Raw genomic sequence first — 27,791 nt, 5'->3', positions numbered from 1 at the left:
GTCAGTTGAGCATCCGACCCTTGATTTCAGCTCAGGTCATGATCCCAGGGTCGTGGGATGGAGTCCCATGTTGGGCTCCATGCTGAGTGTGGAGCCTGCCTGGGATTTTCGCTCTCTCTCTCTCCCCCACTCACACTATCTCTCTCTCTCTCTCTCTCTCTCTCTCTCCCCCTCTCTCTCTCAAAATAAAAATAAATTTCAAAAAAACATCCCCAGGATGATGGTGATGGTAAATACCAGGGACAACTATGTATTAAGACAGACAGAGCAACTCATCCACACTAAAGAAGTGTGACTCAAGAGATAGTATATTGAAGAAGGATGGTCATTACCAAGGTGGCTTTTGCTACTGTACTGGCCCTTTCACCTGACAGTGCTAAGGTAAGTCTTCCCAAAATTTATTTTTGTACAAGATTTGCTTGGCAAGTTCCTGCTTTCCCTCCTATGCCCTACTTCCTGGATCAGCCTAAAGACTCGCATTTTAACCCAAAAAAAACCCTCTGCTTTGACCCATTTCTGAGAGCTGAAGTTTGACCACAATGAATTTAGAAGCAGAAAATATAGAAAAGTTCATTGCCTCTGACCACGTTCCTGTTGGATATCCTGTAAGAGCCTGGACCCTGCTATAGACCTGTCAAATGCTCTGAATATGATAAGCCCTATGTTTCTCAGGATTCACTACCCACTGACTTCCCTCTAAGCGGCTCTTATAAACTATCAGGGAAGTTGAAACTAGATTATGATTCTGAGACAAAAGCCTTTCTCTTCTAGAAATATTTTATCTAAAAGGGATAACGATGCCCTTTTTTTTACACAGCCAGGTTTATACTTTGCTATTCAGCTTTTATATTAGCCACTTTTTAAAAAAATGTTTATTTATGAGAGAACGAGAGCATGGGAGGGGCAGAGAGAGAAGGAGAGAGAGAATCCCAAGCAGGCTCTGCATTACTAGTGCAGAGCCTGACATGGGGCTTGATCCTATGAATCATGAGATCATGACCTGAGCCGAAATCAAGAGTCAGATGCTCAACTGACAGAGCCACCCAGGTACCCCTATATTAGCCATTTTTAAAATCACTTTACACACACACACACACACACACACACAAATATAAATAATATAAATAAAGCAATATAATATTTGCTTATTAAGATTTTGAAAAGTATAAGGAAAACAAAACTTGCTGACAGGACAAATATGGATGGGACCAACAATGGTGAAAAGTTTTCACTGCAACTGAAAGTTTTTGTACCAATGTGGGCCCTAAAAACTCAACTGCAAGTGGAAAAGAATTTCCTCTGCTGAATGTCTTTAGATAAGCTAGCTTCTCAAAATTTAATTATGCATGGTTCATAGAAAAAATATTTTCAGTTATATTAAACAAGTAAGTACTCAGTGACTTTATTTACATGCCAAATTCAAGCATTCTCAATTATTCTCAGATGAATCTTGGGTTTCTTTCTTTTTGTACCCACAATGTAAAAACATTGAACTTTACCTCACTGAGCTTGTATAACATAGAATACTTTTCTGAGTATTTTCCTTGATTCATGGAAGAATTTTCTAGCCCACAGCTGCTGAATGTTTTTCACTGTAGTTTTGGGGTATTGTTTTTTTAATTACCTTCAATCTTCCCATATCAATCAAACTTAGAGGTTTCAGTACAAGTTGGTTTGAGCCTTTAAGGGCAAAGATTAAGTCCTTAAAGAATAATATTAACCTAGTGCTGGCAGACATAGTTCTTCTGTTTGAATAAACAGTCACTCACATAGAAAGACAAACTGTTGCAATCTACTAATTAACTACTAGTACATTCAACAAATAGATTTTATTTAGGCAAAGGGCAATTCCATGTCTTCTAGTCTGCATTATCTAGCTCAAAATAATCGAACTATAGAGTCTGCAGCTGTTAAAGGCTGCTGCCCCTCAACTTTTCTTTTTTTCTTATAAAATTTAATGTTTATTTATTTTTGAGAAAGAGAGAGACAGACAGAACGTGAGTGGGGGAGAAGAAGAGAGAGGGAGGCACAGAATCTGAAGCAGGCACCAGGCTCCGAGCTGTCAGCACAGAGCCTGACACAGGGCTTGAACCTGTGAACCACAAGATCATGACCTGAGCTAAAGTTGGACGCGTAACCGACCAAGCCGCCCAGCCACACCTCAGCTTTTCTTAATAAATATAAATTATCTTGGATAAAGAATCAACTAAAATGTTTTTTTCTTGGTTTTGTTTTGTTTTTTGTTTGTTTTTTTAGTTTTAGAGAAAGAATGAACGAGCAGGGCAGAGGGAGAAAGAGAGAATCCTAAGCAGGTTTCACACTCAGCACAGAGCCTGAGGCAGGGCTCGATCCCATGGAACTGGGATCATGACCCGAGCTGAAACCAAGAGTTGGATGCTCAACCAACTGAATCACTCAGGTGCCCTTGAAATGGCTTTAAATATATTGTATACAGACAGGGGCACCTGGGTGGCACAGTTGGTTAAGCATCCAACTTCGGCTCAGGTCATGATCTCACAGTTCGTGAGTTCAAGCCCCGCATTGGGCTCTGTGCTCATAGCTCAGAGCCTGGAGCCTGCTTCAGATTCTGTGTCTCCCTCTCTCTCTGCCCCATCCCCACTCATGCTCTGTCTCTCTCTGTCTTAAAAATAAATAAAACATTAAAAAAAATTTTTTTTGAACATATTGTATACAAAACTCTCTCACCATGGCCTGGCTGGTGTGTAGCTCACCAGATTCACCTATTACTCTATTCCTCACTCCCTATGTTTAGCCAGGCTCCTACTTTCTCAAATGCCACTCTCTCAATTCTAGGCCTTTACACAAGCCATTCTCTCCCCACTTCACTTGCCCGCTTCAGCCTTTAGTTCTCGGCTCAGGCATCACTTCCCCAGAGAAGACTTCCCTGGCCATATCCTTTCATGACATCTTGTTTTTCCTTTTGTGTAACACTCATCCACTAAACCACAAGCACCAGAGGGAAGAGACCATGTCTATCTTATTCACAGCCATATCCACATCATCTTGTAAAGCACCTGCAAAGACTTGTTAAACTGTACTAAAATTTTCATCACTAAATTTAAGCTAAATATTTGTAATTTTCAGTAAATTGGGCTAGGAAATAATTCAAGTTTTCTGAAGTAAATACCTGACTTTTAACTTTCCTCCCCTCTCTGTGTTCTCACACTTTCTTTTACTTCTTTCAAAAGTTAACTACTGGTTTCATTTGGTCTGGAAGAAAATGTTAGATTCGTTATAGGACTATTTTGATAATATTGGGACTTTATTCTCTTTTATAAAACTACTCTCAAATTATAAATATATGTCATAATTATCCTATAATTATAATATTGGTAGATCATCCATTCAGTAAGTATTTATTACGAACCTATTAAATACATACTAACTGCATAATATATGAAGTTATTGGTATCTACTTACTAATCAGGACATCATAGCTCTGTACCTCCCCTGTTTTTTAAAAATATAGTACAGGGGCACCTGGATGGTTCAGTTGGTTAAGCATCTGACTTTGGCTCATGTCACGATCTTGTGGTTTGTCATTTGGAGCCCCAAGTCGGGCTCTGCGCCGACAGCTCAGAGCCTGGAGCCTGCTTCAGAATCTGTCTCCCTCTCTCTGCCCCTCCCCTGTTCGTGCTCTGTCTCTCTCTCAAAAATAAATAAACATTAATAAAAATTAAAAATAGAGAACATTAGATCCTTTCTCTCAATGATGAAAGAACACACCAGCAACGATCTTTTTTTTTTTAATTTTTGTTTAAGTTTGTTCATTTCTTTTTGAGAGAGAGCAAGCAGGGTAGGGGCAGAGAGAGAGGGGGGAGAGAGAGAATCCCAAGCAGGTTCCACGCTGTCAGCACAGAGACCAATGTGGGGCTCAAACCCATGAACCACAAGATCATGACCTGAGCTGAAATCAAGAGTTGGACGCTTAACCGACTGAGCCACCCAGGTGCCCCAGCAATGATCTTTTCTTTAACATGTTTGTTCTAGAGGGAAAATCTGAGAAATAAGAAGAGGCAAGAATAACTCTTAAGTGCACTGTGTCTTGGAGAGGCAGGCATAAATACATCTTTAACAACAATATAAGATTAAAACAAATTTTTTGACAAGGAGTCTCCTCACCTTAGAGGTTGCATTATCCCAGACGGCTAGTCCAAAGTAGTCCTCTTCCAAAAGATTGAGGTGCTCACACACTCGTTTAAGCAAATCCTGTCCCTTAGCATGTTTCTGCAAAGACATATATATTATGAGGTTTCCTCTTATTCTTGTATTTATCACCAAATAAAATAAAATGTCACTTTACCGTTTCTTCTTTTACCCTTGGTTACCACTACTTTCAGATGGTTATAAAGCGTAAGTAGAACAATGGTGGGTTATAAAAATCTTGTTTCTTAATTTGTCAGATTAAATATGCAACACACTTAGTGGCCTGGAACTAGTGCTAGAATTCAAAGCAATATTTTACCTTCCTTTCATCAACCATTCCCTACCTCCAACCCAAACATCACATTCTTTATTTTTGGTGTAGTATTTCCTGAAGCTTGCTATGGTCTGCTATCATCATGACCACCTAAATTCACTGAATCTGCTGTCAACGTTGACAATTAATAATGGCTATGCTATGGAAATCATTAGGCTTTCTACCATTCTCAGACCAAATGTCCCAAGACAGTAGGTTGCTGAAAAACACACAAAGTCTAAAATTCTAGATACCCTACAGACATTACCTGTTGCAGTGGCTTTTTCAGGTGTGCTACAAATCATTTTCTTAATGTTTCTTTACGTAGGAAATCCTACCACTGCCAAATTTGGGTACTAATACTCCTACTTAGCCTAACTTAGAGGCTAAGATGTACAGTCAAAAAGTCCTGGCTCCTCCATTTACAAGCTAAACAACCTGGATTAATTCTATTAATATTTCTGAACATTAGCTTTCTCATATGTAAAATGGTAAGAATATTTATACCTATACTGTCTATTTACTGGAATTGTTGAAAAAAATCAAACATGCTAACAATTGCTGAGAAATGTATTTTTAAAAATACTTCAAAAAAATTAGAATATTTTTTGACACACATACACCTGTCCTTCTCTCAATGAGCAGAGTTGCTTTTAATGACTGTTAGTAGATGTTCATTCATTTTCAGACTTAACCCATCTATGATACATCATTTTCTTCATTTTTTTCCCTCTTATGTTTTCATTCCAAATGACAGAAATGATTAGGGAATTCTTCATGTATAGGCCCCTACTCCTTTATTTATAATTCCAAAATCCAAAAGCTCTAAAAAGTAAAATTTTAGGCCTTATTTTTCCCCAGAGGGAGGGTGTCCAAAGTTCATTTGAAGGCAAATTCTGCCCTGAACTGTTATGAGGCTATTTATGATCTTTATTTACCCATCTTAGAATGAATCTTGGTACTGCCACACACCCTAGTGGGTGTGTTATGAAATATGCAGCATAAGTAAATACTGTCTTTCTAAAGTCCAAAATACTCTGAATTCTGAAACACATCTGCCCCCAAATGTTTCAGATATAAAGGACCCATATCTGGACCTTAGTCTGAATGGGAAGAATGAGTGTGGAATAGCTTTCCCCATCTCTCAACTAGCTAATGATGAGAAGCAGAAAGAGCAGACCATAGGTCTCTAGTTACCAAGTGTAGTGACTATTTTCAAAGTTCAGTAGTGTATTTTTCTAGATTTCTTTTTTAAAACCTGGAAAAGGAATGTTTATTAATAGAGTATAATATTTTAGACTATTAGAGCTTTGATATGTTTGCATACAGATAATTCAATTCAGACATATTTATTACATACCTAAGATACAAGTATATGTGAATTATATGTCTTATCAATAAAGGCTATTATTAGTAATATTCATAACAACTGCTTTATATCAAGCATATAACTGATAATTGCTGCTCTAGTTAAAAAAAAACAGTTACTAGATTTTTAAGGATTTTAAAAATCCTTAATTTGTCTTGAAGGAGCAAAAGAGTAACCACATAATTGACATTTTCATTAAATCCCAACTCAATTACTTATTCTTTCAGAAAATAATAGAGTATTTTAAGAAATGGCATTACTTGATTTAAATTTTTTATATCCTATTTCATGGGGCTCAAGAAATACATTGAATAAACCAAAGCTTATTAAGGTTTAGATCTGGGACAGCAGAAATGAACACATAGCAATTTTTTGACAAATACAGTTATGGGGATAACTAGACCTAATATCAGAAATTGAGGTTACCTGGAAAATATAATCATGCTAGGTCACTCTATAAATAACAAACCAATTGCTTTTAAAGAAAATTGTTTTGTATTCTAAAAGTAACACATGCTTAATTCACAAGATTTGACAGATACAGAAAAAAACTGGAGAAGAAAATAAGACTCACTCATAATCCTTCCACACCTCCACTTCCAGAAAATTACTATTAAAATTTCAGTCCATAGAAATAGTCACTGACACTCAACCCTACAGGAAACAACCTGTAAGAGTTCTGACTACGGATATTAAAATGCACTCACCTCCACAACACATTCGTAAACTGTGTCATCCAACAAAGAAACCTTGCAATGCATGTTTCTGTGTCTTCTGATTGATTTCTGGGAAGTTTTTAATTCTCTTTCTGCTTTTGATTCAGGACTTTCTTCTTTCACTTCTATTTTACAGCACTCTTCAAGTCCTCCTCCTTCTTTAGTTTCAAAATCTGGGTCTTCTCTGTGTTCTTCCTGGGCAGGCTACATATCCGTGACATCAAGTCAGTAATAAAAACATTTCACAAAATAGGCTCTATACAGTTTTACCTATAATGATGCTACCAATAAATGCACTGAAGAAGAAAAAAATGTTAAGACAAATTTAAGAGATATTAAGATTAAATAATTATTTATCTATAAAAGATATTATAATCTCCTACAAGATCTACACACTATGCTATCTTCAAAACTTCTCAGGTAGAATCCTATCTTTCAAATCAATACATGAAGGTTTCTGATAAACTAGAGGACACCAGTCTATTGCACTCAGCATATACATTCTTCCTGGCTATGCCATTATGTATTATTAAAGTTTATTAAAACCTTACCATCTCTGCCCCATGCTCCTCAATTTTATTTATTTTTTTAATGTTTACTTTTGTTTATTTTGAGAGAGAGCAAGAGCACCACCCAAGTGGGGGAGGGGCAGAGAGAGAATCCCAAGCAAGCTCTGCACTGTCTGTCTGCACTATCAGTGCAGAGCCTGACACGGGGCTCAGTCTCACCAACCATGAGATCATGACCTGAACCGAAATCAAGAGTCAGATACTCAACTGACTGAGCCACCCAGATGCCCTATAGGCTCCTCAATTTTACTTTATTTTTAAAAAAAATTTTTTAAGTTTTATTTATTTATTTTTGAGAGAGAGACAGAGAGAGTGAGTGGGGGAGGGCCAGAGAGAAAGGGAGAGAGACAGAATCCCAAGCAGGCTCTGCGCTGTCAGCACAGAGCCCGATGCAGGGCTCGAACTCACACATCGTGAGATCATGACCTGAGCCAAAACCAAGAGTTGGACTCTTAACCAACTGAGCCACCCAGGCACCCCAACTTTTTTTTTTTAATTTTTTAACGTTTGTTTGTTTTTGAAAGATAGAGATAGAGAACGAGTGGGGGAGGGGCAGAGAAAGAGGGAGACACAGAATCTGAAGCAGGCTCCAGGCTCTGAGTTGTTAGCAGAGAGCCTGATGTGGGGTTCAACTCATGAACCACCGTGAGATCGTGACCTGAGCCGAATTTGGATGTTTAACCAACTGAGCCACCCAGTTGCCCCTAAGCTCCTCAATTTTAGCAAGGTAGCCTTATGAAGTGCAAAATGAGATGTGATTTATCACATATTCTAAATCTTATGAATAGCTAACAGGGATTCCTGGGACCAATTTTAGAGCATAAAGCAACATTATAAACTAGGCTAACAACTGTAATACCAGTTAACTTCTTTCTACCACTTACCAATCATGCTAATTGTGAAGCAGACTCTAAGAAGCAAGGGACAAATTGAAAACCTAGGGTTATCATGAGGTCATCCCAAAGTTACACAGGTAAGTGAAATAACATTTTGGCACATACTTTCTTAATTCCAGCATAATAAAACTGCTGAAAGGTTCTTAATATTCTTAACTAAATCTCGCTGATTCTTTTCTTTCAGAAGAATCCATGATTGACATTTAGGAAAAAGTATTTAATTATTTGGCTTCTGCATTAGATATTGGAGGTGGTCTAAAAGGCTCCTTCCCATCCTTCATGACCCTTTTAAATGCGACCTCTTCAGAGAGGCCTTCAATTAGCAATCATATCTATCCTATCCCCCACTCTGCTATTCATGTCAGTACCCCGTATATTGCCTTTATAACATTTATTATAATAAATGTTTTATATTCACTCATTTGTTTGTCTCTTCCATTAGACTAGAAAGTCATCAAGAATAAGGATTACGTTTTATAACAACAACAACGCTACATACATAACAATTAAAATGGACCAGTTACGGGGTGCCTGGGTGGCTCAGTTGGTTGGGTGTCCAACTTCAGCTCAGGTCATGATCTCATGGTATGTGGGTTCGGGCCCCACATCAGGCTCTATGCTGACAGCTCTAAGCCTGGAGCCTGCTTCGGATTCTGTGTCTCCCTTTCTCTCTGCCCCTCCCCTGCTCACACTCTCTCTCTCTCTCAAAAATAAATAATAAACATTTAAAAAAATTTTTTTTAAATGGACCAGTTACTATTCTAAAAGCTATACTTATATGAACCTGCTTTATCCTCATAATAACCCTGTGGGGAGAGGACTATTTGACAGATAAGAAACAAAGGCCAGAACCATAGCAACATTTTTCTAGATGTCTCCTGAGGCAAAGGAAACAAAAGCAAAAATAAACTACTGGGACTATGGTAGGATCCCCTCCTTAAGGAAAGAAAAAAACCTCAAGGCAACCTGGCTGTAAGTGACAACATCCCTCACAACCTTGTAACATGAGACCACTTAATTAGACTGCATGCTTGTGTGTTACCATATATGGGAGACAAAGAAGTAAAATAATACATAAAAAACTGCCACGTGGCATTCAGGGCTCAGTTCTTCGGGTACAAACCCAACTGAGCCATGCTGGTACGAATAAAGTTGTTTCCTGGAAAGAAAAACCTCGGTGTCACAACTCTCTGTGTGAGAATCCTGCTACAGGAATACATCAAAATAAAAAACTTCTTCACAGCAAAGGAAGCAACCAACAAAACTAAAAGATAACCTACTTAATGGGAGAAGATATTTGCAAATGATATATCCGATAAAAGGTTAGTATCCAAGATGTATTTTAAAACTTACATAATACAAAAAACCACATATAATCTAATTTAAAAATGAGCAGAAGACATGAACAGACATTTCTCCAAAGAATACATACAGATGGCCAACAGACACATGAAAAGATGCTCAACATCACTCATCATCAGGGAAATGCAAATCAAAACCACGACGAAATTTCACCCCACACCTATCAGAATGGCTAAAAACACAGGCGCCTGGCTGGCTCAGTCAGTGGAGCATGTGACTCTTAATCTTGGAGTCATGAGCTCCAGCCCCACATTGGTGTAGAGATTACTTACAAATAAAATCTTTAAAATCAAAAACACAAGAAACAAGTGTTGACGAGGATGTGGAGAAAAAGGAACCCTCGTGCAGTGTTGGTAGAAAAGCAAATTGGTGTAGCCACTGTGGAAAACAGTATGGAGACTCCTCAAAAAGTTAAAAATAGAACTACACTACAATCCAGTAATTGCACTACTGGGTATTTACCCAAAGAACACAAAGACACTAATTTGAAAAGATACATGTACCCCTATGTTTACTGCAGCATTATTTAAAATAGCCAAATTATGAAAGCAGCCCAAGTACCCATCAATAGATGAATAGATAATATTATTCAGCCATAAAAAAGAATGAAACCCTGCTATTTGCAACAACATGGATAGATCTAGAGAATACAATGCTAAACAAAATAAGCCAGTCAGAGCAAAACAAATACCATGATTTCACTCATACATAGAATTTAAGAAACAAAATAAACAAAGAGGAAAAAAAGAGAGAGACAAACCTAAAAACCAGACTCTTAACTATAGAGAACAAAGAGATGGTTGAGGGAGGAAAGGGGAAAATAATAGGTGAAGGGGATTAAGGGCACACTTATCTTGATGAGCACTAAGTAATATACAGAATTTCTAAATCACTATATTGTACACCTGGAACTAATATAACACTACATGTTAACTACACTGGAATTAAAATAAAATTTTAAAAAAGAAATTAAGTTTATGATATGAAAAAAATAAAAATGAAAATAACCTAACTGCAAGAAAAAAAAATTAGATGAAGGAGATCAAGAACACTTATCATAATGAGCACTGAGTAATGTACAGAATTGTCAATTCACTATATTGTACATCTAAAACTGATATAACACTGTACTTAACTATACTGGGATTAAAATTAAAGAAAGAAAGAAAGAAAGAAAGAAAGGGAAAGAAAGAAAGAAAGAAAGAAAGAAAGAAAGAAAGAAAGAAAGAAAGAAAGAAAGAAAGAAAAGGAAGGAAAGGAAAGGAAAGGAAAGGAAAGGAAAGGAAAGGAAAAGAAAAGAAAAGAAAAGAAAAGAAAAGAAAAGAAAAGAAAAGAAAAGAAAAGAAAGAAAAACTGTAGCCCGAGAAGCTAAAGTAACTTGCTTAGGATCATTCAGTTAATAAGTGACCAGTCTGGCTCCAGATTTTATGATCTTAAACCTATGTCATATCGTAGTTTTCATTTACCAATGATATCCAGCTTAATGCCTGGCACATATAGTAGGTTTTCAATAAATATTTGGGGAGTTTGTAGTACTTTTTTTTAAAGTTTATTTTTATTCATTTTGAGAGAAAAATAGAGAGCAAGTATGGGAAGGGCAGAGAGAGAGAGGAAGACAGAATCCCAAGCAGGGTCAGCTCTGTCAGCACAGAGCCTGATGCAGGACTCAAACTCACGAACCATGAGATCATGACCTGAGCTGAAATCAAGAGTTGGATGCTGAACAGACTGAGCTGCTCAGGCACCCCTAAATAAAAATTTGTTTAGTGAATAAATAAACATTAAAAACTTACATATGGCTTCCAAAAAAACCCAAGGTATCCTAGACGAAGACTAGGTTTTTAAAAAACCTGGATAGAAAAGGACCACTCAAATGAAACTCTACCACATATATAGAAATATGGTTAAGCAAATAAACTTTTGCCCACAAGGTTCTGATCTAGAAGGTTTTGATTATAAATACTAGCTTCTAAAAAGCCCAAAATAGTTTTCTCCTTTAATCAATATCTCCCTGAAATTTATTAACAGTACTAATATATTTTCTTTTTCTTTATATATAAACACCTGCATACAATTTATCACAATTCTGATTTAATAAAGTTTCAATGAATGAGACTTTAGTTAAATCTAAAATTAACTTTGTCCGTCATCTGTTTTAACTTCAGTACAAATGCTATGATCTTTAGATAAAATAGACTAGCCTTCATTCAAATGCTAACTAAAACAAAATATGGATTTTTCCCCACATAAAAAGCAGAGGAGAAAAAAGCAGTTAAAAACCTCTTCAAAGTATAAGGCTTCCTGGAAGATAATGTAATTTAACTCCTTTGGTATTTCTAAAAGTAAATTAAATTAATAATATTAAGATATGTAGGGTTTCTTTGCATTTTCTGTTCGTATTTATTAACTGAGTGATAATAATAAACATTTAATGGGTGCCAGACAATGTCTTAAGAGCCTTCTGTGTTTATCTCGTTTAATCCTAATAGCCAGAGGTGGTATTATCCCCATTGCACAGAGGAGGAAACTGATTGAGCAAAAGTGCCACTCAGCTATGATTTCTTAGACTGATTCTATAGCCTGCATTCTTAACTTACACTATATAGTAAATCTTCTTTTCAACCTTGTTGCACTAACAGCAAGTACGTAATTACAACTTTATCCTAAATTTTACTCTTAGCACTTTTAATATACAAGTAACATTTTTAGAAATACATATATATTTTTTTAATGTTTATTTTATTTTTGAGAGAGAGAGAGACAGAGCACGAGCGGGGGAGGGGCAGAGAGAGAAGGAGACACAGAATCCAAAGCAGGCTCCAGGCTCTGAGCTGTCAGCACAGAGCCTGACGCGGGGCTCGAACTCACAGACCGCGAGATCATGACCTGAGCCGAAGTCGGACGCTCAACCGACTGAGCCACCCAGGCGCCCCTAGAAATACATATATTTTTTTAAAAATCTAATAAAATTGTTTATCCCAAACCTGAGTCCTATAATAAAAACACAGGATTCATACTTGTAACAATGCAAATAGTGCTCACATACTTCAGAAATAAAAGTAGTGGTTTTTTTGATGTTTATTCATTTTTGAGAGACAGAGTGCAAGATGGGGAGGGGCAGAGAGAGAGGGAGACACAGAATCCAAAGCATGCTCCAGGCTCTGAGCTGTCAGCACAGAGCCCGACGAGGGGCTCAAACCCACAAACCGTGAGATCATAACCTGAGCTGAAGTCGGCCGCCCAACCAACTGAACCACCCAGGTGCCCCTAAAATAGCTTTTAATTTGTAGTTAGTAAGGCTAAAAGCAAATGGGATTCCTACACAATACTTTGCATTATGGTACTAATACTTTCTAATATTTTTGGATACCAGACAAAAAAATAAACACATAAACAAATTCACAACTCATGTTTAGTACATTCTATATATGTACTTGTTAAATTTTAATGTGCATCGAATCACCTAGCAATCTTGTTAAAATACAGATTCTGATTCAGCAAGTCTGGAATGGAGTCTGAGATTGTGCATTTCTAACAAGCTCCCAGATGTTGCCAATGCTGCTGGCCCAATAGCCACTCTTTGAGTAGCAACGCGTTACTGTGACACAATTAAGTTCCCAAACTACTGTATATTACAAAGGTGATATAAACAGCTAGCCTTCCTTATCTATAACTTACACACTGGTAACATAATCTAGTTGGAGAAAACAATAAAAATAAGGCAGGCATGGCTCAAACCTAGCACACACCTCTGGATGGCTTGAATCTATTACATTGCTTTTTTGAGGGAGGATTTTCATAGAAGGACCATATTTGTAAATAAACTGTCCCATTCCTAATAATTCCAACAAAATGAACTCTAAACCACCTCACTTTTTCCCCCCTCTCATTAAAAAATCTTGGACTTGTTCTATTATTACAGCCAAATGATATATAGGCTAAATAAACTCATCTAATAAATACTTTTCTTTCATTTTGTTTTGACTTATAAAATGTAAATATAAAAGTACAGAGTATATCTTTTAAAAAGACAAGTTTTCAGGGGCGCCTGGGTGGCTCAGTCAGTTAAGCATCCGACTTCGGCCCAGGTCATGATCTCATGGTTCGTGAGTTCGGGGCCCCGCGTCAGGCTCTGTGCTGACAGCTCAGAGCCTGGAGCCTGCTTCAGATTCTGTGTCTCCCTCTCTCTCTGCCCCTCCCTAGCTCATGCTCGCTCTCTCTCTCTCTCGCTCTCTCTGTCAAAAATAAACAAACTTCAAAAAAAATTTTAAAAAGACAAGTTTCCATTGACTACAACAATTTCCTTAGAACAGAAATTCCAAAGTTTCATGTTAAACTCATTACTATCAATGCCTAGGTCAACTGGTCAGTAAGAAATAAAACCAAATGTTTTTAAGTGAAAAACAAAGTATGTAAATGATCTTCATTACACACCTCTCACACATTTGCACATCCTTACCTGTGTTTCTGCACTGCTTAATGAATGAAGATCCAAGGATGGGTCTGTTTTGAGTTCAGGTTCAGGAGCTGCAATTGGGGCCTTTAAAATGATCTCTTCATCAAGGCCGGTTCCAAATTCTATCTCTTTCTGACCTCCTTCACATTTCTCTTTAGCTGACTCTACTTCTTTGCCTTCTTCCTCAGACACCTGAGACTTAGGCCTTTTGAGAAACGAGGAGAACAGCCGTGATAAGCCCCTGTTTTCTGACGTCCGTTCCTTGTTCTTGGTTAAGTCTTCATGTGTAGGAGTATCTCCATTAGATGTTTTCAGCTTCTGTTCACACTGATTATCTCCTTCAGCTGCCTCTTGAGAAGGCTCCTCCAGCTGAGTTTCTTGTTGGCCGGAATTTGTGGCTCCCTCACCTTCTTCCTTCTGTTGTTGGTGCTGTGAATTTTCAGCCTCAGCCACTAAACTCTTCTCTGTTGTCATAATGTTGCTATTAGAAAGACAGAAAAGGGGAACTCTTATAATCAAAACAGATTACTGTAGGCAAAACCCTAAATCACGTCAAGTGTGCCAAAATTAATATATTTAGATATTTAATCACCCACAGACAGTACTCCAGTCCATTAAGCATGAGACTTTGCATTAAAGTACAAAAAAATACCTTACCTATACATCCTGAATAAATTATTAATGCTGTGACTTGCTAAATATGTGCACATGGAGAAATTACCTTGCCCCTGAGGCCACCTCAGAGAAATGCATATTTTTAATTCAATGCTCAGAACTGTATATAGCAAATACCATTTTATCCTTCCTAAAAAAGGACCTTATTTGTATACTATGCTTATTTGTATACCATCAATCTAATAAAAGTGCAAAGTTTACAGGAATTATCCTTTCCAAAATTCTCTACACCCCAATAAATGGTGAGATTAAAAAGTCCCCAACTCTTTATTGTTCTTTTTCTATGGATTTCTTAGAATGCATTCACCTCTCTAATAAGAAGAGCAAATGCTGAATTCTGACCAATTATTAGACTTGACAACAGCAATGACAAGTATTTGATTAAAATAATCACCAAAAAAAAATCCTTAAATTTTCATGTTACATTACTAAATTACAGCCTCTTACAAAAGTATCCTGCTGTAAGTTCTTTAAGATATTTTTTCTTCTGAAAAATATGATTCTGAATACTTAGTGTATAAGAGTAGACAGTGAAGCTATTACAATAGAGAAAAACAGAAAATAACAGAAAAATAAAGGAGCAAAATAGAGAAGACAGATTTGGAAAGCAAATGCTGAGGGCAAAGGAAAGAAGAAGGCAGGCTATAGACCTCACATATTTGAAACTTGTTGCTTTCTAGCCTCTTAATCTCAAAAATCCCAGTATTATTAGTCAGGTCTCATAATAATAGCCAAAAAACATCGTCACATCTACTTTACTAAAGAATAACCAACATACAAGGGAACTTTTGTGACACCAGGAAATAAAGTTGACTATTGATGATCTTACATGTTGATTCACTGCTAAGAAGTACTCAGGGGCGTCTGGGTGGCTCAGTCGGTTGAGCGACTGACTTCGGCTCAGGTCATGATCTCACGGTTTGTGAGTTCGAGCCCCGCATCAGGCTCTGTGCTGACAGCTCAGAGCCTGGAGACTGCTTCTGATGCTGTGTCTCCCTCTCTCTCTGCCCCTCCCCAACTCATGCTCTCTCTGTCTCAGAAATAAATAAACATTAAAAAAAAATTTTTTTTTAAGTACTCCATTTAAAAAGTGGCATTTACCATGTCTTCACATCTGCTTCACACTGTTTAAATGAAGTAATTTTATTTGAATGTTCACAATCCAAATTAATAAACTATATTTAGCTCATTCCCTCCTCAGGCCCTTTGCACTTGCAGTTCTTCCTACCTATGATGTATTTCTCCTGGCAATTATTTTAAGCATTAAAAATATTTTAAATGATAAAAAATTTACCAAAGCACATTTTCTACTCTCATTTACTAAGTCATAAAAGTTTACTCTGTGCTACTAAAATATGCAATTCAGTCTTATAAACTACTTAAAACATTTACTGACCAATATACATTCTTCATTTGTTACCTTTGAGTGAGGTACACTTGTACTTAAATAAAATAAATAAAATTGTCTTCAATTTCTCCTATTAGGAGTAGGCAATTGATTTTTCCAAAATTCTTTTTTTTTAATCTCTAAGTAATCAAACGACCGAAAAGAAAACCTGGACATCAAACTACTATTTATTCTAAAAGACTAATGATTTGATTTGAGGGCACCAGTTTATTTCATACTTCCTTTGCAAAAATAGAGGATGGGATGAGAATTTAGGATTATTTCCCATGAGTTTCATATATGACTTCATCATTCACCCTACTAAAAAGGTACCAAAACCACTGCTACATTAAAATTTTCCCATACAACAGACTATAGCAAGGTCTCTCATAAAGGTCTATTTTAAAAAATTACAAATCTTTTGTGAAAGTTTTAGCAGATGTGAAAATCACTTAAGCCCCACTTCTAACAGTATTTTACCTACATCTTACTCTAAATAAAGAGTATGTATTTATTCCCATGTTTTATAATTTTTTTCATATAGTTTTAAAAATAGAAAATATTTTCTAAGGATATTTTTGTAATTGCTTTCACATGAAAGGGAGTCTTTAAGAAAGTAACTGAATGAGTAAAAGTACTCAATTGTTTAAAAAAAAAACACACAGATGGTAACAATCCATATGCTATATATGTACTTGTTAAATTTTAATGTGCACTGAATCACCTAGAAATCTTGTTAAAATACAGATTCTGATTCAGCAAGTCTGGAATGGAGCCTGAGATTCTGCATTTCTAACAAGCTCCCAGATGTTGCCAATGCTGCTGGCCCAATGGCCACTCTTTGAGTAGCAAGGCATTAAAAAAAAGACTATTACTTTTGGAACATACTCAAAATATCTAAGAAATAAAGATGGCAAAAAGCTACATTTAGAAAGTAGAACAGTGAAAAATACTTGACACAATAAATGCTCAACAAATGCTCGCTGAAATAATGAATGAAGCAAAGAATGCAACATATTGTTAAATGTAGAAGCTGAACGATTAACGTTTTTCAGAATTCTTTTTGTTACTTAATCAAAAGTTAATTGAAAATTTTATCCATAGAGCTATGGTAATTCCAAATTGTCCAAGTAGTCATACTCGGCAAGTCATACTTGCCCAAAATCAGTGCTCTTGGTATCTCCACTGGTATGATCTCTTTGATACATTTAGGAATGAATGATCAAGACATATGTATAAAGTGATTCAACAACTTTATACATTATGCTGTGTTCACCACAAGTGTAGCCACCATCTGTCCCAATACATCGCTATTACGGTATCATTGACTATACCCCTTATGCTGTATCTTTTAATCCCGTGCCTTACTTTATTCCATAACTGGAAGCCTGTATCTCCTACTCCCCTTCACCCATTTTACCCAACCCTCTACCCTCCTCCCCCGGCAACCATTAGTTTGTTCTCTGTATTTAGAGATCTGATTCTGTCTTTGTTTATTCATTTGTTGTTGTTTTTGTTATTGTTTTAGATTCCACTTATGAGTGAAATAATATATTTGCCTTTCTCAGTCTTATTTCACATAGCATAATACCCTCCAAGTCCATCCACGTTGTCTCAAATGGCATGATCTCATCTTTTTTATGGCTGTGTAATATTCCACCACACATGTGCAGGCGCGCGCGCGTGCGCACACACACACATTAACCACATCTTCTTTATCCATTTCTCTATTGATAGACACTTAAGTCGCTTCCATATCATGGCTATTATATATAATGCTGCATTAAACATAGGGGTGCATGTATCTTTTCAAATTAGTGTTTTTATTTCCTTTGGATAAACAATCACAGAATTATTATTATTATATAAATTCTGTGTCAACTGTACTCACATTTAAAAAAAATTAGCCACCAAGACACTATCAACTCACCTTGTTTTAACTACCTGCATGGCACTTATTGTCTAAAATTACCTTGCTTATTTGCTTTCCTTTTTTCCTTTTTTTTTTTTTTGAATTGTCTGCCCTCCCCAACAGAATGTACAACACATGAGGGCAGTGTCTCTGTCTTATTTGGCAGAAACTCACAAGTATGTCAAAATGTCTGATAAATAGAAAGTGCTCAATAAATACCCTTAAATAAAAAAAGATATATGAATAAAGAATTAGAGAATAACATCTATCAGTGCAAAACAGATACATCTGCCATATAATTGGACATATTGTAAAAAGCAATGTAAGTAAAGAACAGGTAAGAGCCCAATATAGGGAAAAGGCATACAAGCAGAAGGGCAAAAGAATTCTATTGGACATACTAAAACCAACTTCAGGTAATATCATACATTAAATGCAGGAAAACAACCAGGAAGTCAGATAATGTAGTTAGTATTCAGCAGAGATGCTATAATTCAGCGCATGCAAGGAAAAATAAAAATAAATTAAGGATAGTTTTCATGCATGTTCTTTCCAGCCATGCATACATGAATGAGTAGCAACACTATTAGTAAGAGCCACAAAACCATAGGGGATTGGGAGTAGGAAGAGAATATTAAATGAAAACAATAAACCAGGCAAGAATCTCCAGTTAGCTGAGGCTGATCAGGATTAAACAAAAACTAAATAGCAGAAAGAAAACATCCTATGGACCATTTACTAAAAGCTCAAATAAGCTCATCCTTACAAATCTGTTATACATGCAGCCAAGTTCTTCAGGTTACAAATGATAAGATGGGTAACCAGAGGAAAAGATACAAAGAAATCAAGCAGCAAAGAGAGGATAAATGCTCTACAAACAGGCCCTTCCTGTTTGTAGTAAATGATACTCCTTTCATGCTTGATACAAGACCCAAAAGGAGGTATCTATTTACTTAATGTCAGAAAGAGGTCTTTCGATTAAAAAAAAAAAAAAAACAACCAGCAATGAAGACAAAGCCGTGAGTTCCCATTCCATCTCAAACTTAATCCTCCAAACCCTTGGAATTATACCCCATCTGGTATAAAACAAGATACACTTGTTTTAACAGGGTGCATCTGTTGACTTCGGGCAAATCAGATTTTTAAATAACTGATACTGAGCAGATTTGCAAGGGCTGGACAATATCTTTCACCTTTTCTGTATCTCTTTCTAACATTAGTATAGTCCATACTCCATTAATGTTTCCTAGGTGGAAAACTTAGTAAAAACACTACAGTTTGGCACCACTCAGAAAATTCCTTATGATCACCATTTATGGATGAAGTATAATGATTTAGGTATTGGTAACACTCTTCAAATTAGCTCTGTGTACTAATCTATCAAGTTTTTCTGAGTGCTAATCATGTGTAAGGTTTGGGCTTAGCAACTGAAAGGGACCCAAAAAGAATAATACACAGTTCTTAGGGAGACAAGACATACAGGTATCCCCCACTTTTTGAAAGTTTGAGTGATGCCACTTTGCTTTCAAGAAAACATACATTAGCACAGATCTTCCTCCACTTATGATCCAGTTATGTCCTGATAAAACCATAGTAAATTGAAAATATTATAAGTTGTGAGTACATTTAATACACCTAACTTACAGAACATCAGAGCTTAGCCTCGCCTACCTTAACTATAATTTACATTAGTCTACAGTTAGGCAACATCATCTAACAAAGTCTACTGAATTATAAAGTGTTGGGTAATGCATGTAATTTATTGAATACTGTACTGACAGTGAAAAACTGGTTGCGGTATGGTTGTAAGGGTATTGGTTGTTTACCCTCATAATTGCGTGGCTGTGAGCTCTGGCTCACTGCTGCTCTCACCACTGCTACTGCCCAGCATCACAAGAGAGTATGATGTTGCATATCACTATCCCAGGAAAATATCAAAATTCCAAACTCAAAGCATAGTTTCTCCTGAATGTGTAATAGCTTTTGTACTAATGTAAAATCAGAAAATTGCAAGCTAAGCCATCAGAAATTGGGAACCATCTATGCCCGTTTTTACTAACTGAAAGAAATCTGAAGAGGATTTGAACTTTTCCAAAAAAAGAAAAAGAAAAGAGCATTCAGCATTTGTTCTGCAGCAAGCCATTATAGAGACAGAGTACACCCTGAGCAGCGACAGGGTAGCACCACCAAGCTCCTTCCCGGAACTACAGTCAGCATCTCAGCATCAAGCCACCATAGCTTTGAACGGTGTCTATGAGTATCTTTGCTTTATCTAGACTTACTTTGTGCATCTATTAGCAAGATGTGTCCAAAGGTATCAGAAAAGCTTTAAGAGACGTTATTTTTTTGGATCCGGGAACGCCCCCAAATTTTTCCATATAATTGAATGGGTAATTGCTTCTTTTTGGCTTTCCATTTTGGCTTACAAAAGGTTTCATAGGAATACTCTACTTTCAGAAAGCAGGGGCATCCAGTATACATAAATAACTAAAACACCAGGTAGTACCTGGTGCTTAATCAGACAAAGCCTCAAGAGCGGAACCAATTAAGCATTAGAGAAGTATAAAGTAAGAACTTTCAATTAGAGTGATCACAAAAGGCCATATGGAAAAGGTGGTTTTTAAGTTACAGTTTGAAGAGTGAGTGTAAGATGTTAATAGAAATTTGAAGTGCAAAGGGCAAATGGAAATGCAGACAAGAGAACAGGCATTACTAAGAATATTGTAGCTATTCAGGAACTAGTAAGTAGTCCATACTTGTTAGAAAAGGGCTACAAAAGGGAAGTAGAAGGAAGTAAGGTTAGAATAGAGTTAGCACTGAAGATTAATTCTAACTAAAATAATAATAGTAGATACCATGTTCTCTTACAAGTACTCTATACGGTAGGTGTTTTTGTTTCCCAGATAAACAAACCGGTTCTAGGAGGTTTAAAAATTTGCCTCAGATCACAGACCTAAACCATGCTTTATTGAAACAGGGTTGTGATTCTATTGTAAATTCCCAGAATAGTATCTTTCTAAAACTTGGTCCATCACATGCTTCTACCTCACTGTTCTCTGCCAAATAAGCCCCTGTTAAGAATTTACCGACAAGCTATTCAATCTGGCCAAGACCACCTCCATTCCCACCAGTTTCAAATCCCCTGCTCATGTACATACTTCTTCCATACGGTGTAAGGAAACAGACAAGCAAAGAAGACAGATTATGAAAGGACTTGACTAACATGCTTAATAGTTCAGACTTTATCCTGAAGGCAGTGGAGAACCACTGAAGGTTTTTAAGCAGGGAAGTAGGTAAACAAAGTAGAGGCAGGAGAGGCTAGAGGCAGAGAGAAACTCAACAAATGATTGGGTAAATTCAGGTTATCAGTGAAAAAAATTCACAATAGGGATCCCTAGGGAAGCTGAAACCAATACAGGAGGGAGAAACTTGAAAAGCCTTGCAACCAAAGCTTAAGAACTACCGTCCTCCTTAGTTTCTCGAGCTTATTTCATTAGCATGCTTCTCATTAACCCAGGCAGTTTCGTGTCTGAGTCTGAGGTCTTTTTATAATACACCTTCCTTGACCCACTGATAAATGGCTTAATAAAAGAACTATAGCAATAGAACCAAAACAGAAGAGAGAGGTGGCTATCTCATGAGCATCTCAATACAACACATCCAAAATTAAACTCTTGATTCTTTCTTTTTCCTATCCCAGCAAACAGCTCAGTCCTACCATTCCGTAGCTCAAAGCAGAAACTTAAGCTCCAGCCTTGTCTCAGTCTTCTCCATTTCCCTTCCCAATTAAATCCATCTGTTGGTCCTACAGAGTCTATATTTAGAATCGATCCATTTTTCTCCTTCTATATGGCCTCCATGTTTGTGCAAGCCTCCTTCATTTCACCTGAACTATATAGCTCCTTGAATGATCTCAACAACCTCGCTTTGTTCCACTTTCCTCTTGGCCTCTACATTCTAATCACACTAGCCAAGTGCTTTCCTCACTTAAGACATTCGTCCGTGCATGCCATTTCCTTAGACTGGAATACACCCTACCTCCTGCAAAAAGTCTGGTGTCTTCTTACACTTCAAGTTTCAGCTTGAATAATCCCTCCTCCAAACAAGCTTCCTTGATTGTGCTAATATTTACAAAGTCTCCCCCATAAGTCCCTTCTCTAGTTCTCTATCCCAGAGCCTACTTATTTCCTTCACAGCACTTCTCTCAATATATCAGAACATACTGGACATTTACTGTTTAATATCTGTCCTCCCCGCTACACCACTTCCAACTACACTGTAATACCCATGACAGAAGGGCTGTTTTCCCTTCCACAGTATACCTAGTACCTAACACAGAACTTGTGTGCCAGGTTTAGCACAGAACACAGTAGGTACTCAGTATTTGTTCAGTAAATGAATATAAAAAAAGGATAAATGAATAACTTAGGCTTAACCATATATTATACATATACAAGATGGAGGTTAGCCAATTTGACAACAGTTCATAAGAAAAGGATATTAAGGAGCACCTGGGTGGCTCATTCAGTTATGCGTTCAGCTCTTGATTTCAGCCTCAGGGCAGGATCTCACAGTTTCATGGGCTCAAGTCCCAAGTCGCACTCTGTGCTAGTGGTGTGGAGCCTGCTTGGGATTCTCCCTCTCTCTCTGCCCCTCCCCAGCTTGGGCGCTCGTGCATGCTTGCTCTCTCTCTCTTTCTCTCTCAAAATAAATTTTTTAAAAATTTTTAAGAAGAAAAATAATGGGGAAAAAACAGAAAAATAAAGGAGAAAAGGCCCTTTCGCTTCTCTAATCAGACAACAGAATTCAGGGGCATTCTTTTAGATGGAAAGAAAAAATGTTCAAATATTGAAGTTTCAAAAAATATGCAGAAAATAGTTTCCCAATAAAAGCAATCCCTCGGGGCGCCTGGGTGGCGCAGTCGGTTAAGCGTCAGACTTCAGCCAGGTCACGATCTCGCGGTCCGTGAGTTCGAGCCCCGCATCGGGCTCTGGGCTGATGGCTCGGAGCCTGGAGCCTGTTTCCGATTCTGTGTCTCCCTGTCTCTCTGCCCCTCCCCCGTTCATGCTCTGTCTCTCTCTGTCCCAAAAATAAATAAAAAACGTTGAAAAAAAAATTAAAAAAAAAAAAAAAATAAAAGCAATCCCTCAAAACCACAGGAAAGTGTCTTTCCTTGATAACTCAATTTAAGTACACCAATTAGCACTTCTAGAAAAATAGGATAACCACCTATGGGGTTTTCAGATAAAAATGGTAATTTAAAATACACAAAAAATTCCTTCATGATTCTCCATCCTCCCAAAATTATTTTGACCTTAAACTACTCCTAGACTTTTTTTAAAAAAATTTTTTAACATTTATTTCCTTTTGAGAGAGACAGAGAAAGGGAAAGAGCATGAGCAGGGAAGGGGCAGAGAGAGGGAGACACAGAATCCGAAGCAGGCTCCAGGCTGTCCACACAGAGCCCAACGTGAGGCTCGAACCCACAAACCGTGAGGTCACAACCTGAGCCAAAGTCGGACGCTCAACCAACTGAGCCACCCAAGTGCCCCAAACTACTCCTAGACTTTTAAAGAATACTTGCCATAATGAGCAAATCAGAAATGTCACTCAGCATGAACATGCTGTTTTCAACAACTTGATTTTTAAGACATTTCTGGGTGACTAACACCATTGAATCAACTCATTCAAAGATATTTTCAAATAAACAAACTTACTCACCTCCTTCTAAGACCAAAAAATAAAAATAAAAAAATGCTCTTCACTTCTCTATAGAATTCAAGCTTGCACTAAGACAATGTCTGGACATATTCTAAAATTATACCACCTAGGCTCTCCCAAAAGGACACACTAACCCCCATGAATACTAGGCATCACTGAAGAATTGGTGAAACCAAAAAAAATCGTTTTCCAAAGAATTGAGTTTTACTCCTTTTGGGTGTCAAAATGTGTCAGGTTAGCCGTTCGGAATGGAAATCTTTTATAGAATGGATATGCTTCCTGTTTCATCTAAATAACCTGCAGAACATAATTAAACTTTTACTGATTTAGTTACCATCATGAACCTCAATTACTATGTAGTGCCAATGTCCTCAAGGGCTATTAAGGTCTGTGGGGATGGTGAGCTCTGCCACAGGAATACATGAGCATTGGGTTTTTTATTTTTTGTATCTGCCTTTAATAGTTTTCCTATTTGTTTATTTGCAGAAATTAACTCAGATTGCTTGCAGATGTCAAGGTGGCCTGCCAATAAGTAGCTTCCGACATCTCTTCTTCTAATCTGCTATTTGCTAATCTACCATTGACTCACAAACTAAATAGCCAAGAGTATTATGTCTAAAATAAGAAGAATAAGACTAACGCTTCATATTAATGGAATAACCTCAACACGTGTATCTTATGAAACATACTCTGGACCTTCAAATACCATATAAGCCTACAATGAAGTTCCCATTATATCATGACTAGCAATTAGAGGCTGTGAATAAGCTACATCAATATAAAGACATTCTCTTTCTTTATAAGTAGAGACCAAAAGTCTTTAGTGCTGTTATTTATATAAGGTGTTGTATTCATATAAACTCTTCTGGAAAACAAAGAACAATGTAATAGTGTAGTCTGAAAGTGTAACAGAAAGGAAGTACTTCTTAAAAGCTCAAAAATCTCAAGGCAAATACATACAAAAACCTGAAAATTTCTAACGCAAAGCAGTTTTCCCCAAGACTACTAAATTTTTCTTACATCTGATTTTCATTCTATTATCTTAGAGCCAATTCAATCTAGCAATACCTACTAATTTCTAAACTCAAAAAGTTCTCTCAGATTTATTATATGGGTAAAATTTCACTACAGTAAATAAACTGAACATCAAATACCATCTGACTAGAGTACAAGTATGAATCAGAAACTTGCACTGGACCGTGACTTGTTTAAGGAAACATTCTAAAGATTCTAAAGACTGGAATGGAGGCTATGGTTGCCTTCCACCACTGATAATGTGAAAAATATACTACAGACTGCCAGAAGATAAAATCTTCCTTACACAGTTTTAACACTGACACAGAGAAAATATCTACCAACAGTAAGTATTTCAGGGAGGTGAGTGGGGGGAGGGGTTAAATTGGTGATGGGGATTAAGTAGTGCGTTTGTTGTGATGAGCACTGGGTGATGTATGTAAGTGCTGAATCACTATTTTGTACACCTGAAACTAATATCACACTGAATGTTAACCAACTGAAATTTACATAAAAACCTAAAAATTTTTTTCATTAAGTTATAAATAAATAAATACATACATACATACATACATAGACAGATAGATAGATAGATTCTATAGCTGTAAATCCGAGGAGGTTATGATTTGTTGTCCAATGAAGAATAAATGTCTTCTGTCCAAACAACAGCAACACAACAGAAGTAAAAGTTTTCATAATAACAAATGAAAGTCCAATAAACTCCTTCACTCTTAAAAGAATAATGGTATACTTCAGATAACCCACTATTTGCTAAAAGAATTGAAGTATTGACTAAGCTTGATGACATTTCTCTCTCAAAAGGGAGGGGGCTGGGGCACCTGGATGGCTCAGTTAGTTAAGCATCTGACTTCCGCTCAGGTCATGATCTCAGAGTTCACGGGTTTGAGCCCCACATCAGGCTCTGTGCTGACAGCTCAGAGCCTGGAGCCTGCTTCGGATTCTGTGTCTCCCTCTTTCTTCCCCTCCCCCACTCTCACTCCATCTCTCTCTCTCTCTCTCTCTCTCTCTCTCTCTCTCTCTCTCTCTTTCTCTCTCATAAATAAATAAACATTAAAAAGGGAGAGGGGCCCTATTAATTCCAAGCAATAAAGAATAATTGGTTGGTAACATGATCATATCAGGGAACTTGGCAGAAAATAACAATTTCACAAAGTTTTTATACTGAGAAAAGAGGCCAGTCAAATTTGTAAGCTTATTACAAACAATTTTTTAAATTTTAGGGGGGAGGCAGAGGGGGAGAGAGAGAGAGAGAGAAAGAGGGGGGAGGGGAGAGAATCCTAAGCAGGCTCCACACTCAGCACAGAGCCCAACACAGTGCTAGATTCCATGACCCTGGGATCATGACCAGAGCCAAAATCAAGAGTTAGACTTTCAACCAACTTAGTCACCCAGGTGACCCATAAACAAATTCTGAAAACACATGAAAGAAAAGGCATGATTACATGGCCCAGGATTGTACAAAAATACAGAACTCGTAAGGACAAGGTAATTCTGGAAAGTAAAGTTCATTCATTACAGGTCACAGATTAGATATTAAATACCAGGTTCTTTTCTAGGCCCTGGGGATATGGCAGTGAAATTGTCTTTATACAATCAGAAATTTTTAGAAAAACATGAAGAAATTATTAAAGACATAGTCATGAACAGCAGGAAGATTAAAAATAGCATTGCAAAGGAATACTTATAAAAATAATGGCCAAAAGGCTAAGGCCACTAAAGGATAGAGCTTTAAAAACAAAAACAAAAAAAACAACAAAAAAAAAAAAATGAAAAGAAAAACAAAAAACCTTCTAAAAATGTCAAGAAAGAGTGGGAAAGCAGGAGAAAGAAAAGAAGGTCAAAGCCAGACTACAGCTTGAAAAAAAAACAGAACACTGTTAACAAGTGTCAGAGACTAAATCACCTATGTTCTTTAAAATGAAACAATAAATGAAACTGAGCCTGGGTGACTCAGTTGCAAGTGTCTGACTCTTGATCTCACCTCAGGTCATGATCTCACAGTTGTGAAATTGAGCCCGACTTTAGGCTCTGCACTGACAGCATGGAGCCTGGTTGGGATTCCCTTTTTCTTCTCTCCCTCTGCCCCTCCCCCTCTCCCTCTTTTGCTCTCTCAAAAATAAATAAATAAACATTAAGAAGAAAACAACATACAAGAAGAATTTATAGTCAAAGATAGTTCAGGCTAGTATAAGTAATCTTACACATTAAAATGTGTTTTGTTCTTCACTTCCAGAAAAATTGTATTTCAATGTAACTTGCAAATTTGATCTCTGATTCATTAATATACCATCGTCCTTAGCAAATTTGCAGCTGTATGATTGGATCATAGTTCAAAAATATCTCAAGCTGGAAAGACAGACAAAAATAATCAAGGTGGCATTTAAAAGAAAAGTAAGGTTTCTGCATTGAAGTTTGAAAAATAATTACGAAGAAAAAAAGTGGAAATAAATATTCATCAGAGAACAGATGAAAAAATTAACTATGAATTAAGAGGACAGAAATTACAGCAGTGAAAATGAACTAGAACTACACATATCAACATAGATGAATCTCATGTGCTGTCAGCACAGAGCCTGAAGCGGGGCTCGAACCCACGAACTGTGAGATTATACCCGAACAGAAATACAGAGTCAAATGATTAATAGACTGAGACACCCAGGCACTCCACAAGCAATACAATTATATGTCACATATATGTGCATATATATATGGCCTAGAAATACATATTTAACAAAAGTATAAAGAAATGTATAATCTCAAAATTTAGAATAGTGGTTACCTCCAGAAACAGGGAAGGAAATGAGATTGGAGAGGTACCAAAAGGACTCTCAGTAATGTTCAATTTTGTAAATTGGGTAATGTTTATCTTTTTCTGTTCCTTAAATATTTTACAATAAATTTTATAGAATTACATAATAATAGGGGCGCCTGGGTGGCTCAGTCGGTTGAGCGCCGACTTCGGCTCAGGTCACGATCTCGCGGTCCGTGAGTTCGAGCCCCGCATCGGGCCCCTGTGCTGACAGCTCAGAGCCCGGAGCCTGTTTCAATTCTGTGTCTCCCTCTCTCTGACCCTCCCCCATTCATGCTCTGTCTCTCTCTGTCTCAAAAATAAATAAACGTTAAAAAAAAAATAAAAAATAAAAGAATTACATAATAATATTGTGAAAACTTAACTCGGTAACATTATTTTTCAAAGATTCATGTGAACCAAAA

The 27,791-nt window shown here is 37.0% G+C and overlaps 1 protein-coding gene across 20 annotated transcripts in view; it reads right to left on the bottom strand.

Moving 5' to 3' along the window:
• Positions 1 to 27,791, bottom strand: part of EPB41 (erythrocyte membrane protein band 4.1) — a 200,218-nt gene that overhangs the window by 100,638 nt on the left and 71,789 nt on the right. For 19 of the 20 annotated variants that reach the window (XM_015544632.2, XM_042996028.1, XM_042996029.1 and 16 more), the window contains 3 exons: positions 13,852 to 14,329; positions 6,557 to 6,769; positions 4,144 to 4,248 (listed from right to left, as the gene is read on the bottom strand). In XM_015544632.2, coding sequence (XP_015400118.1) covers positions 4,144 to 4,248; positions 6,557 to 6,769; positions 13,852 to 14,322 — 789 coding nt within the window. In that variant the 5' untranslated portion in view covers positions 14,323 to 14,329. Of the gene's footprint in view, positions 1 to 4,143; positions 4,249 to 6,556; positions 6,770 to 13,851; positions 14,330 to 27,791 lie in introns of those variants that run through there. The other variant, XM_015544635.2, reaches the window with a different exon arrangement.

This window comes from Panthera tigris, chromosome C1, assembly GCF_018350195.1.
Source record: "Panthera tigris isolate Pti1 chromosome C1, P.tigris_Pti1_mat1.1, whole genome shotgun sequence".
NCBI lineage: Eukaryota > Metazoa > Chordata > Mammalia > Carnivora > Felidae > Panthera > Panthera tigris.
The sequence above is the reverse complement of the archived record's forward strand: the minus strand, read 5'-3'. Positions and strand labels throughout refer to the sequence as shown.